The sequence below is a fragment of the Podarcis vaucheri genome (genome assembly GCF_965113315.1).
Source record: "Podarcis vaucheri genome assembly, chromosome: 1".
Classification (NCBI taxonomy): Eukaryota; Metazoa; Chordata; class Lepidosauria; order Squamata; family Lacertidae; genus Podarcis; species Podarcis vaucheri.
This window is the reverse complement of record NC_138759.1, coordinates 58,315,159-58,327,623: the sequence shown is the minus strand read 5'-3', so window position 1 is coordinate 58,327,623 and position 12,465 is coordinate 58,315,159. Positions and strand designations below refer to the sequence as shown.

The 12,465-nt window shown below is 42.5% G+C and overlaps 1 protein-coding gene across 2 annotated transcripts in view; it reads left to right on the top strand.

The window, feature by feature from the left end:
* The window catches only part of LDLRAD3 (low density lipoprotein receptor class A domain containing 3), a 120,390-nt gene extending 108,293 nt beyond the window's left edge, over nt 1-12,097 (top strand). Inside the window, exons 5-7 of one of the 2 annotated variants that reach the window (XR_014220602.1) lie at nt 4,925-5,270; nt 7,440-8,368; nt 8,402-12,097. Coding sequence is in view for 1 of the 2 variants with exons in the window: in XM_082226534.1 (XP_082082660.1) it covers nt 4,925-5,270; nt 7,440-7,701 (608 nt within the window). In the remaining variant the exon portion in view is untranslated. Of the gene's footprint in view, nt 1-4,924; nt 5,271-7,439 lie in introns of both variants that reach the window. The other variant, XM_082226534.1, reaches the window with a different exon arrangement.
* The last annotated feature ends 368 nt before the right edge of the window (nt 12,098-12,465 follow it).

The following is a 12,465-nucleotide window of genomic DNA, read 5'->3' as shown; positions in this document are numbered from 1 at the left end:
ACGTATGTCTTGTGCCTTTTACTCATTTTCCAGCATGCCAAGAGGTGGAGGCCACTCTAGATAATGCATCTCCATGTCAATGGCTATGCTGCCACAGCTACTAATGCAAAAAAAGGAAGATAGAGGATCCTACATTTACCCATCAGCTCTTAAGCAGCACTGCTTCTGAGAGGGGGATTGAGCATCTGTATCAGCAGTGAAGTACACAGAGACAAGTAAGCATGCTGGCTCCTTCCTAAGGGGTTTTTTGAGGTCAGGTTCACTTCTTCAAAATTCTACACTTTGTGGCCATAGAGAGACACCCTGAGAGTTTCTTTCATTTCCTCTGCCAGTCACTTTGCCCAGTGGCAGGCAGATTCTGACTAGGGACCTGAAGGTGAAAATAGGGCTAGCTCAATTATTTGCAATTACCAAGGTGGGGCAAACAAAATTAGCTCCCTGTCCCTCACTCAGCTTGTAATGTCTGGGGTTCTCATGCAGTGCATTTTGCTGCACATACTCCAGTACTTTCATGGAAAAGATAAGTCCAGTGGTGCTTTAAACGTTATCAGATGTGCAGGGCCCGCAGCACTGTGTCAGAACCTCATTTTCTACAAGTTGTATCAAGGAAAGGACCACAGGGACTTCCAGAAGAGAAAGGGAACAAATCCGCCATACAACCAAGCACATTATTAAAATAATAAGCTGAGCTTTGCAACAGGAGGCTGAGCAAGGCACCCTCTCAAATAACCCTTCTTGGATATCTGTTGCCTGCCCTAATCAGTACCTGCAACTTGTACATTCAGGACTCACAAAGAGCTTGTTTCCACCTAATTCTGATAATAAGATGAATGCAGTGCATGGAGCCTTTGGTTTATGTTTGAAGTTATTCTCACAGAGTTATTCAAACTGGACCTGGAGTGGGATTTTGAGCAGAAGCTGCCTACACCCTCACCCCCACTCTCACACACCTGTCCTGAAAGCTTTCCCCTTAGAACATAGACACACACACTTTACATGGTCTTACTGGATTATGAGGCAGCACAGAATTAAGGACTATGGGGCAGCACAGAGCCACCCTGAGCTCTTATCCAGCAGCTCTGAGTTCTGTACAAGCAGGGTGTGCTAACCAGCAGGCTTGGTGATTTTGCAGCTGCCACATTTTTATTTTTATTTTAATCTGCTGGAATTTAAATGTGATGTCAAAGTGGTATCTTTTGTTGGGAGATGGGCAGTTACTTGTGTTCATTAAAGCTGCAGATGCCTGCTCCGATTATGTATTTCAAAAGCTTTTAGCCCTGATGAAGTGTGAAACAGCTCGGCTGAGCAGAGGCTCAGGAGAGACAAAGTAATGGCCTCTCCATTTCCCAGTGTCTTAAGAGGCCTAATACAATTGGTCCTAGACCTTTTTAATAATTTTAAGATGGTGTAATTTGTTCATGGATAATAAAACGGTCCTTTGAGTACACCCTGTAATGTTTTTCATTACCATCCCTCTGTTCAGCCATAACTATTTGGGCCTTTTATATATACTTTTATCCTCAAAGCTTCTAGTCTGCACACTCAGCATGTTTTCTGCTAATGAGGTTTAATAGGCGAAAGTGGCATTGATGAACTATCTCTACCTAGTGCTGTTAAAATACATAGATCCTGCTAAGAAAACCAGAGAAGAATGGAAGCCGCATGAATCTGAGTTAATTCAGCTTGTCCACTCTCTCCATTGTTATGAAACAGAACAAACAGTATTCTAAATCTCCCCGTGTCATCATACCTAGCTCTTCACAGAGAAATGTTCCCTTTGCATTATCAGGAAACTTAATTCCGTAGCTTCATCTGTGATGCATAAGTATTTGCTGAAAGTTATTAGAGCAGAACTAAAGGTAAAGGTAAAGGTACCCCTGCCCGGACGGGCCAGTCTTGACAGACTCTGGGGTTTGTGCGCCCATCTCACATCTATTGGCCGGGGGCCAGCGCTGTCCGAAGACACTTCCGGGTCACGTGGCCAGCGTGACAACGCTGCTCTGGCGAGCCAGAGCCGCACACGGAACGCCGTTTACCTTCCCGCTGGTAAGCGGTACCTATTTATCTACTTGCCCCCGGGGGTGCTTTCGAACTGCTAGGTGGGCAGGCGCTGGGACCGAGCAGCGGGAGCGCACCCCGCCGCGGGGATTCGAACCGCCGACCTTTCGATCGGCAAGCCCTAGAGCAGAACTAAAAAGCCATAAATTTCTCTAAAACTGTAAACTGAATATCCAGACAAAATGCTGCCTTATTTCCACCCCGTGTCATAATGTGTTATGAGCAATCGAGCTTCCAGCCCTATTTCCACCTCCCTGCCATAATGAGTGAGAGCAGTCTGTTTTCAAGGTGTGGATGTGACCTCCCCAGGGTTGCAAAAGGGTGGTGCAAATTGGAGAGGGCTGTATTTAGTATCTGGGACAGGTGTGAGTACAAGAAGTGTTCCACCAGTTCTCCCTTTTTCACCTCAACTCCAGGTATAGTGAACATCAACTGATAGCACCATATCATATGCCAATTTTTCTTCTAACTGTTGTCCTAAGATATTTAGCTTTATTGTAATAATTTTACTCCCTACTACTTTTTAAATCTTCAACCCTGTGAAACAAGCTGAGCTGAGATATGGTGATTTTCCAAAATCCTCCAGTGTGTTTCATAGTGGAAGGAGGATTTGATCCCACACGAAAGCTCATACCAAGAACTAACTTAGTTGGTCTTTAAGGTGCTACTGGAAGGAATTTTTTTTATTTTGACTATGACAGACCAACACGGCTACCTATCTACTACTTGATCCCACCTATTCCTGATACATATAACATTCAGTGCGCTGGTTTTCTTATGCACAGTATACACACTGCCTGTTGTATCATCACTCATAGCTGTCTGTTCTGACAGTGCCAGTCATTGCTGAACATCAAACTCAACCAGCGGGTGATCTGCCCTATCCTAATTGTTACTGCTTATCTATCCTAGGCATGGGAGCATTCGAGCTCCAGCAGCAAAGTAGCTATTGCACTCTCTTCTGCTTCCTTGGATCACAGCATCCAGGTAGAATTCATGCACCTCTGCTTGCCATCGTATTGGGTCACGCTGGCTGCTGCAAAAGATGTCTGCTTAATAGTGTGGGCAAGTGCATGACTTAATTCCTTTTGCAAAATAGTAACTGATTTGCTGCTTTTTCTCAAATACTGTACTCGAGTTTCAGGGATTCAGCTGTTTCCATACCCGTTTCTAGAGATGTATATATAATGTAGTGGCTAGACTGGACAGAACTGGGAAGTAATGCTAATTTGCTGGAAATAAGTGACGATGCAGCACCCTAAAGATAGCAGCACTTGTGAATTCATCCCCCACCCTTACAGGGCTTTAGTTGTGCAGCATTAGATGGCAGTCTAAAACCCTGTTCCATTTTATCTTTCCCCTTTTCCTCTTCAAATTTAGCAGGTGGTGGTGGGAGTATAAGCAATAAGCCCAGAGGCAGCAATAGCAGAAACTGAGTTCTGCTGAGATGAGTGGTTGCCTCACATTGGTGCTTCTTCATTTTAATTTGCTTCAAGTTAAAAGAGGAGAATGTCACAATCAGGTAATCCTGAGTTCCTTAGGTAGGTTTTGACACAATATGCAGCAGGTTAAAAAACAACAACCAGTAATGAAATTCCACAGGGCCATTAGTGGCTCTTATTTCACATTTTTTCAAACAGACACACAAGGGAGAGCAGTGTGACTTACCGTATGTGCTCCCTAACCGTATTCTCTCATTTCTTTCTTAGCTAGCAAGGCAAGCACTATTTGAATAAATGTTTGGCTTTAAATAATTGAATACATTTAAAATCTGCTATCTTTCTTGACTGGGAATTTTTTGAAGTTGCCCTGGAATGTGCAGACTGCATTTAACAATGTAAGGAGTTGCTGTTTTGAAATTTAAAACAGAGAGGGAGTGCAAATGTTGGCTTTAGGATATTTGGGCAAAGAGCTTTGTGTTGAATTCCAAGAAACCATTTTCATTCTTTACAAAACCATAGAAACGTTTGATGTTTAATACCAGCTGATATGTTAATCATTGGTATCATGTGACTTGTTGCTTACCAGCATCATAAAGGGCTTTAACAAAATAAATTGGTAGTCCGATTCTCCTATTGCCGCAACACAATATTGTGCTTAGCAAAAGGTTTATTTAATATTTTATGATGGTTTCATTTTCTTTAAGAGGTTTTTGGTTTTGCTAAGAAACAATTAATGATGTGTACCTTCTTTATGTTTGTTTCAGATTTGCAATGAAACTGTTTGTTTTGAGAAAGATAAGAGAGATGGCACAGCATGGTCAAAATCAATGGCTAACAGAATTGTAAATAGTCGCACACCTGATTGCCTGTAGCACAGAAAATTCACCTCCAGGCAATTAGGCTGGGAAGCTATACAAAAGTTTTCTCTTCTTTCTGCAAACAGATAAGCTGGGGGGGGGAGTGGACAGCTGGTAATTTTTGTGGGCTTGTCAGTTGGATTAGCATTGCACTGGGGTTTAGGCAAGACGTATTCTGTTTTAAGCCTTACCACATGGAAACGGGACGTGACTTTTTCCATTCAGCTGTTTACTAAAAAGTTAAATCATAAGTGCTGATACAAGGCTAAATAAATCTTCTTGTCTTTCCTGTTGACTTTTCTTTCCCTCCACAGCCATGGCACACATCTGCACAAAGCAGAAACATCTGAGGCAGGCAAAAGGAAATGTGCAATTTCAGTCAGCTGGTCTCCATTTTGGGTGCATATGTTCTTGATAAGCTCATTTTCCACACTTCCTAAAGGAGGAGGAAAACTTGGTGGGAAGCCAGCCAGCGGTACATTACCAGAGAATATAGCTAGGGAACAGAAGTGCCGCTTCTCTTCCACAGGGACTAATTTTCTCTTTCTCCTTTCCTCTCCCTTGCAGAAGCTGGCAGCGACCAGAATTATGTGACCTCGGAGCCTCAGCTGATCTTCTATCCCAGCATCACCTATGCAGTCATTGGCAGCTCTGCCATTTTTGTGCTGGTAGTGGCCCTCCTCGCCTTGGTTTTGCACCACCAGCGAAAGCGCAACAACCTCATGACGCTTCCTGTACATCGACTGCAGCACCCCGTCCTCCTCTCCCGGCTGGTTGTCCTCGACCACCCACACCAGTGCAGTGTCACCTACAATGTCAACAATGGGGTCCAATACATGTCCAACCAGGCCTACCACAGGCCACCAGACCTGGACTCCCCACCATCCTATTCAGAAGCTGTACTAGACCAAAGGTATGTGCACTAAGCATGCGTCCCAGCACTAGTCCAGTATAGAATAGCTGTCGCTTGTAAACCCTGTGGCACCATCACTTCTGTGTATCACAGGCATAGGGAACATAGGGTGTTGCTGAACTAGAACTCCCATCTTGCGGGAGCTACAGTTCAGTAACATCGGGAGAGCCAAAGTTCCTCACAGCTGGCGTATAGAGCTATTTCTACAAACAATACTTCACTTTTATAGAATACAATGAGAAAGACTGTTTTCTCATAATAGTCGAGTTGTGCATTGTTGTTGTTTTAACCAAGAAAGTCATAGGCGCTTTTGATGGAAATGGGGAGTGCAGAACTTTCAAAGCACTAAGTATTTTTTAAAATGTGCATAATGGCAGGCCATTGTTGCCAGAGGTTGGGGGGAGGGAGGCAGACTCCACTTTTTCTTCCTGTTCGCCATTTTTCCTTTAAGGGGCTACACAAGCACTTTTGCACTCAAATGGTACAGTATGGGAGTGTTCAACCTTTAAAGAATAAATAATTCAAAACAAAATTAAACTTTCAAAAGGTTGCGCACAAGGAAGGGGGCAGGGAATTGTCATTCACCATTAATGGCATCGCTAAGTGCCATGGGGTTCTTGAAACCTTGTTCTGAAACGCACTCACGGTCGCAATTCCCACATGTGGGAGAGGAAATTGCATTTCCCCGACACAAATGCTTAGGTTTGTGCCTTAGGAGAATGCATCATCTCTGTGTGGAAGTGCTACCTTGAGAGAAGACATCTGGAGCCTCTGAAAGAGATAGTACACAAAGCTCATTTATTGTGCAAGGAAGGAAAAAAAGAAAGAAAACTCACTTTGTAAAGGACTTTGCCTGTAGGATTCTTTGTTCATAGTTAATTGTGTTGACTAACAGTTAATTAGTGACTTCATGTATTTATTTTGAAATTTGCCTTGGATTTCCCAGATTTTAAAATGTAGCTCTTGAAACTTGCTGGCATGCCTGCTGCATCATCAGACGCTAATCCAATAAAAACATTATCTGCCCACAGTCTGTTGTGGGAGATATGTGGCTACAACAGTGCTTTGTAGGAATAAGAAGCCAATTCGTTCATTTCTTGGCTTTACTACCATGGCCGTTATGGCTTCAGTAGTGATTGTGGTGATTGGTGGCAGCAGGCAGCAGCTTTGTAATGTTGATAGATTTCCAGGATGCCTTGAACTTAGGCCAGCAGTCCAGTTCTTCTTCATTGCTGTCCTGGGGCTAGGAAGAATGGCCGGAATCATGTAGAATGAAATGTTCTGTAGCCCAATATCAGCTTGGGCATTTCATTTACCATTTTCATATAGGGGGATGGGGAACGGGAGAATGAAGGTCCTAAATATTCCTTGCCACATATACGCCAAGCATTATTCATGTTGGAGTGCTTACAAAACTACATTTATATAGGACTTGCTATCCTCTCTTGTTATGCTACAGAGTAAGTAAGCCCAGTGCTCTCTCTCCCCCCCCCCCATTGGACAGATGGTACTTAACAGCACTTTGAATGCTGATTCAGCCATCTGTCTTGCACCCCATTTTTCTGGCAGGTGGTCCACTTTTTAAAAACATATTAAAACGTATTCATTTAAACTTTTACTTTTTCATTTTACAAAATAAAAATTTTAAGATTTGCAAAATCATTCCATGCATGCAGCAGATTAAAGTCTTAATGTCCCAGGAGTCAGTCAATCGGTGCTGTGCATAGCCAGAACCAAGTTTTCCTGCATGGAAAACAATTTGTATATAAACAAATACACATCTGGCTTGACAACTAAGATAATATATGTAGCTAGTTATCCTTTCTCCAGTACATATAAGGTTAGTGTGCTTGGTATACAGTGGTACCTTGGTTCTCAAACTTAATCCATTCCAGAAGTACGTTTGACTTCCAAAATGTTCAGAAACCAAGGCATGGCTTCTGATTGGTTCAGGCACCCTGGAAACAATAGCCGACAGCCACATCGGACATTTGGCTTCTGGAAAACATTTGAAAACCGGAACACTTACTTCCGAGTTTTCAGTGTTTGGGAACCAAGGTGTTTGAGTACCAAGGTGTTTGAGAACCAAGGTACCACTGTAGCAACAATCAGATACTTCATGTTCTCTTTGTACCTTTAGTAATTTGCCATCTCATTTATACCTTGCAGCAGACCACCGTGGTTTGATCTTCCTCCACCTCCTTATTCCTCAGAATCAGAATCCCAGAGTCACATAGAACTCCCTCCATATCGCTCTCGGACTGGGAGTGTGGCGAGCACAGATGCTACAGGGGCAAGAAGTCCAGGGACGGTGGACAGTAGTCGAACGAGAAGCACCGCTGCCAGTGTGGACTCTCGCGGCGCACCGTGTGAAATTACAGCTGAGCAGAGTGACTCTCTGATCAATTCAGATTCTGTCAGAGTGCTGTAAACAGTAAGATTCTTATGGATCGACTGCTTGGGCTTGGACTGGACCTCAGAAGTCCAGGGCCACTTGGACTTCTTCTACACAATGACTGCAGTGTATTAGGGAGATTCTCTAGCACATTCCACACTGAAAGAAACCGGGGCTTTGCAAACACCGTTAACAGCTTTGCCTCATGGGAATGTGAATGACACCAGTGGCCTCGGCCACATTAGTCTCCAATGTTTTGAGCTTGTGGGAACAGTTCTGGAATTTCAGTTCAGATTTAACTTTGACTTTCTGTAACACATCATGCTTTTAAGGTATTTCAAGGGTATTGACTATGTGCATGTGTCGGAATAGAATATAATATATGCACATGTGCCTAGATCTATACCTACATTTCAAAACATCTCTATGTTTTTTCTTTATTTTTTTAAAAAATGTGTATTTATGTCTTGTAAGTATGTATGTAATATACAAAACTTGCATTATGCAAGTATTGATCTGTGTTGCTGGGGGCTACTGGAATCACCACAAGGGGGCGGGGAGGGGAATCCAAGCCTGAAGAGGAAGCAGAACTGCTATAACAGCCCAACATACCTACGCTACATCCAGTTTGACGTGCTTACTTTGTGCTGGAATACGGAACCCAATTTTGAGGTCAGCTTTATGTCCATGTTTTGATGGTTAGGTGTCAAAATAGCCAGTCTGCAGACTCACCTAGTAGTTGCAGAGTACTTTATGTCAGCCTTTCCCCCAGTGCTTGAGACTCTTAAGAAGTTTCTCTTTCAGGGTTTTGTAGCGATAATTACTGTGTCTTGGGATTTCAGCTTCCTATCCAGAGTGGGAATGGCTTGACTAGGCATAGGCAAACTCAGCCCTTCAGATGTTTTGGGACTACAACTTCCATTATCCCCAGCTAACAGGACCAGTGGTCAGGGATGATGGGAGTTGTAGTCCCAAAACATCTGGAGGGCCGAGTTTGCCTGTGCCTGGGCTTGACCATTTGGAGGTTCCTTTTGAGTCCCCTGTTCTGATAGATATATGAATGTCTGTCCTCCTCTCAAGATTTTAGGGTGTTTCAGGCTACACGTGTGCCAAAATTAATCTTTCTGGTTGCAGTTAGAGGCATGCTTTATTTCCCATTTTAAGAGAGTGAAGTGACATTTTCCCCTCTCTTTTACCCCCTTTCCCTTTTTTATCATTTGAAGTGCCTTGGAATATGCAGGTACCAAATTTCAGAGCTGTAGCTCATCAGGAAATAACTTTGATACTCTATGAATTACAACTGTTTTGATACAGGGAAAAAAGAAATCACATTCACTCTTTGGTGTCTGCTGGATGAAATTATGGTTCACACTCTCTACAGCAAGCTTCATTTGCTACATTCGCACCAGCATTTTCAGGCATAAATGCAAAGTGGAGGGGCATGTTAGCTCTTTTCTTTGCCTGCTTGCAAACATTCAGCTGTCCTGTACAGCACATACCGCTGCAAACACCGGCGTACACATGACACTCACATTGCTGCATGGTGTGACTCAGTCTTTAAAATGATCAGTACTTGGGCATCATTCAGCCCATGAAATCAAGATACTGTGTTTATAGGCTTTAATTGGCTTCAGTGTCTCCTCTTTTACCCAATGCATTTCTTTAGGCTGTACATTTGTGTTGAAATATTTAGTTTTGGACTTCTAAAATAAATACTTTTTTAAATTGTATGTTTGTTTGCATCCCTCCCTCCCACCACAGGTCAAAATAAGAAAGGATTCCCCCCTCAAACCTTGGGAAACTAAAAAAAGGAAAAGAAAGAATAAGCCTGGATAGCTCAGTTGGTTAGAGTGTGGTGCTGATAACGCCAAGGTTGCAGGTTTGATCCCTGTATGGGACAGCTGTGTATTCCTGTCTTGCAGGGTGTTGGACTAGATCCCTCCAGATGTTTTTGGCCTACAACTCCCATGATCCCAAGCTAGCAGGACCAGTGGCCAGGGATGATGGGAATTGTAGTCCTCAAAACATCTGGAGGGCCGAGGTTGAGGAAGCCTGGACTAGATGATCCTCAGGGTCTCTTTCAACTCTACCATATTATGATTCTATGTATAAATAGGGCAGTATAGTGTGCTTTTCCAGCTCACTGCAAGGAACAGGCCAAATACCCTAGCATGTCTCAGAACCGTGCACATTTGGTAGATGTTCAAATTTCCTTCAAAGGCAGCCTTATTTTCATATTCATATATCTTAAAATTATGCCCTCTATTATGGTAACACTAAACCCCTGAAGGGGCTATAACTTTTGAAGAGTGTTGAGAATTTGAATGTTTCATAACTGAATTTAACACACAATGAGGTTTTAAACCTTATTTTAAATAGTAATGCATAAACAGTACATTTCCCCCCTACAGTGCATTAGCGAAGATTCTTCCTAAAGTGTTGCAGTTATTTATATAAGCCAGGATCCAAAGAGCTACTTTAGGCACACCTAAGGGCTTGGGCATTCCTTGTCTAGTTTTCTTTTATTTTCTTACTGTCTGCTCTTCATTCTCACATATTTGTCCCTTCAGTTTGACATGGCATAGGAGCAGCTCTTTAAAAGACACAAGCCTGAAGCCTCCAAGACCACGAGGAACTTCAGATCCCAGTCAGTAGTATTTGCCTAATACAGGGAAATACCTTTGACCCACCAGATATATTTTTTTGCTGGCTAGGTCTGATGGCACTTGGACTCCAGCAACATTTGAAAGGGTGCAGGTTCCACATCCCTAGTCTAATACATGTTCATTTCTATCAGTGGGGCAGTGCATATTCCAGGAATAAAAGTTCACATTCTGGTGGTTATATTCCAAATAGGGATGCAATCCAGCAAAACATGGGTGAGCAGACTTAAGGTGTGCAAGATCTACTTTTCATTTTACTAAAACTCCCAAGATCCACGCATTGGAGTCAGGCACAAAAGACTTCCACTCAGTGCTATTTTTCTAGAACTCACCCCTTGTTCTCTTATAATGGCAATGGCATCCACTGAGTTGCAGCTGAAAAAAGCCCTGCTTACACATAGAATTAAAGAACATAGTGCACCTGAGCAGCTGCTGAGCCCAGGGACTTGTTTTGAGTCCCAGAACTGAGCTGATGAGTTCACAGTCCTTCCTCCCTTCACACAAAAATCCATTCCTGGTTATACCCCCACCCCCCATATCCCTCATTTCAGCAGTCTTAATTTAATGGTGTGGAAGAGTTTTCTTGGCAATCAACCAATAGATACTGATCTACCTTCTGCCCACCTCTGATATATATAATAGAAATGTATTTTGGTTCCCAGGAATAAAAATGGAGTATTTATTCATTTTATTTTATTTAACAATGCTTATATACCTCTTGATTGTAAGTCAATCCTCTAAGTGGTTTACGAGAAATAATCTCCAAACGAGTAGTTCAAAACTTCACCAAAACTTTACCCTAAAAGAAGTTTAATATTGGGCAGCAAAAATTAAAATGGCAATCAAGTTGCAGCTTCTGATTTTTAGCTGTGTATTGCTTTTATTGCCTGTTACTAAAATATTGAGTTTGTCTCAAATCTGTGGAATTGCCCTCATTATTTTAAAGATGAAACTGCTGCATGAGCAAGTCAGGCTTTGTCACTGAATGGACACCCACTGTTTTGCTGTGGCTTTAGCTTAATTAAATGAGATGGCAAACATCTCTGAGCTGTACAGCTTCAAAATACAGGGGGAGCACACAAAACCCAATGCTCCCCCCCCCCAAAGAACATATTGTACATAGAAAAAAAATATAATGGAAGCTACAGCCCTTCTCTCTTACGTTTAGGTTCCTTATGTGCACCCTCTGTATGTGTCCATTTGTATGGGCGTTTTTTAAAATCTGAAAGGGACTTAAGTTCCATACAGCGGAAATAGGAAGCAGATTATTGATCAGTTCTGGGAAACTTGATGTGCAGACAGCCTTGTGCTATTTTCACTGTCAGATCATAGAGATTCGCGTTTATAAAAATGTTTCATTGCTAGCCATTGGCTGTATTAGTTTTACATTAACTTTAAATTGTGATTTTCACAGGCTTTATAGAACTGTCTGTACATCACTTTGGGAGCAGTTGCTAAAAAGTGCCCTAGAAATCTTGCAAATAAAACAGATCTGGTACAGACATGCCCTGAGGCAGCTGAGCCTCCACTATCAGCCTCTGCATCTTACTCCTTGCCTCTTGAGAAGGTGCTTTCTCCATTATGCCCTCCCCGGTTACAAATTACCGGTAAACTCTTTATATGATCATAGAGAGATATTGGCCGTGATTCGGCAGGTCTTGTAAGTTATATTCTTAGCAGAAACTCCACATTTAGAGGGTTTCTTCGGTGCTCTGTTTCTTCTTTGTTGTAGTGGTCCTGAGAAACATTAAACTGCTTTTGAATACGTCTCCAATTTTCCCCTCCTTTTTTAAAGATCTGAAGTTTGTGGCCAGAAGAGGCTATTATAGCATATCTTCAGATACTGCTTCAGGCTGTGGCCAGCATATCATACATTTTAAAGGTTCTTCCAACTTTGGCTTAGATTAGCCTCTTGGTAGCCTCAGAAGTGCCCAGGTCAGTAATGGCAATTCATTTCATCCTTTTGCCTTTGAAGAATGTAGTCTAAAAAAACAAAAGCCAGGTCCCTTACGCCTTGCTTGAGAAGGTGCAGTAGCAGCAGTGTGATTGAGAAGGTGGGGTGTTTATCCAGTTAAAAAGAGCATTGCATCTTTTCAACTGGAATTATGGCATTAAACCTGTATGAAGTCTCTAAACT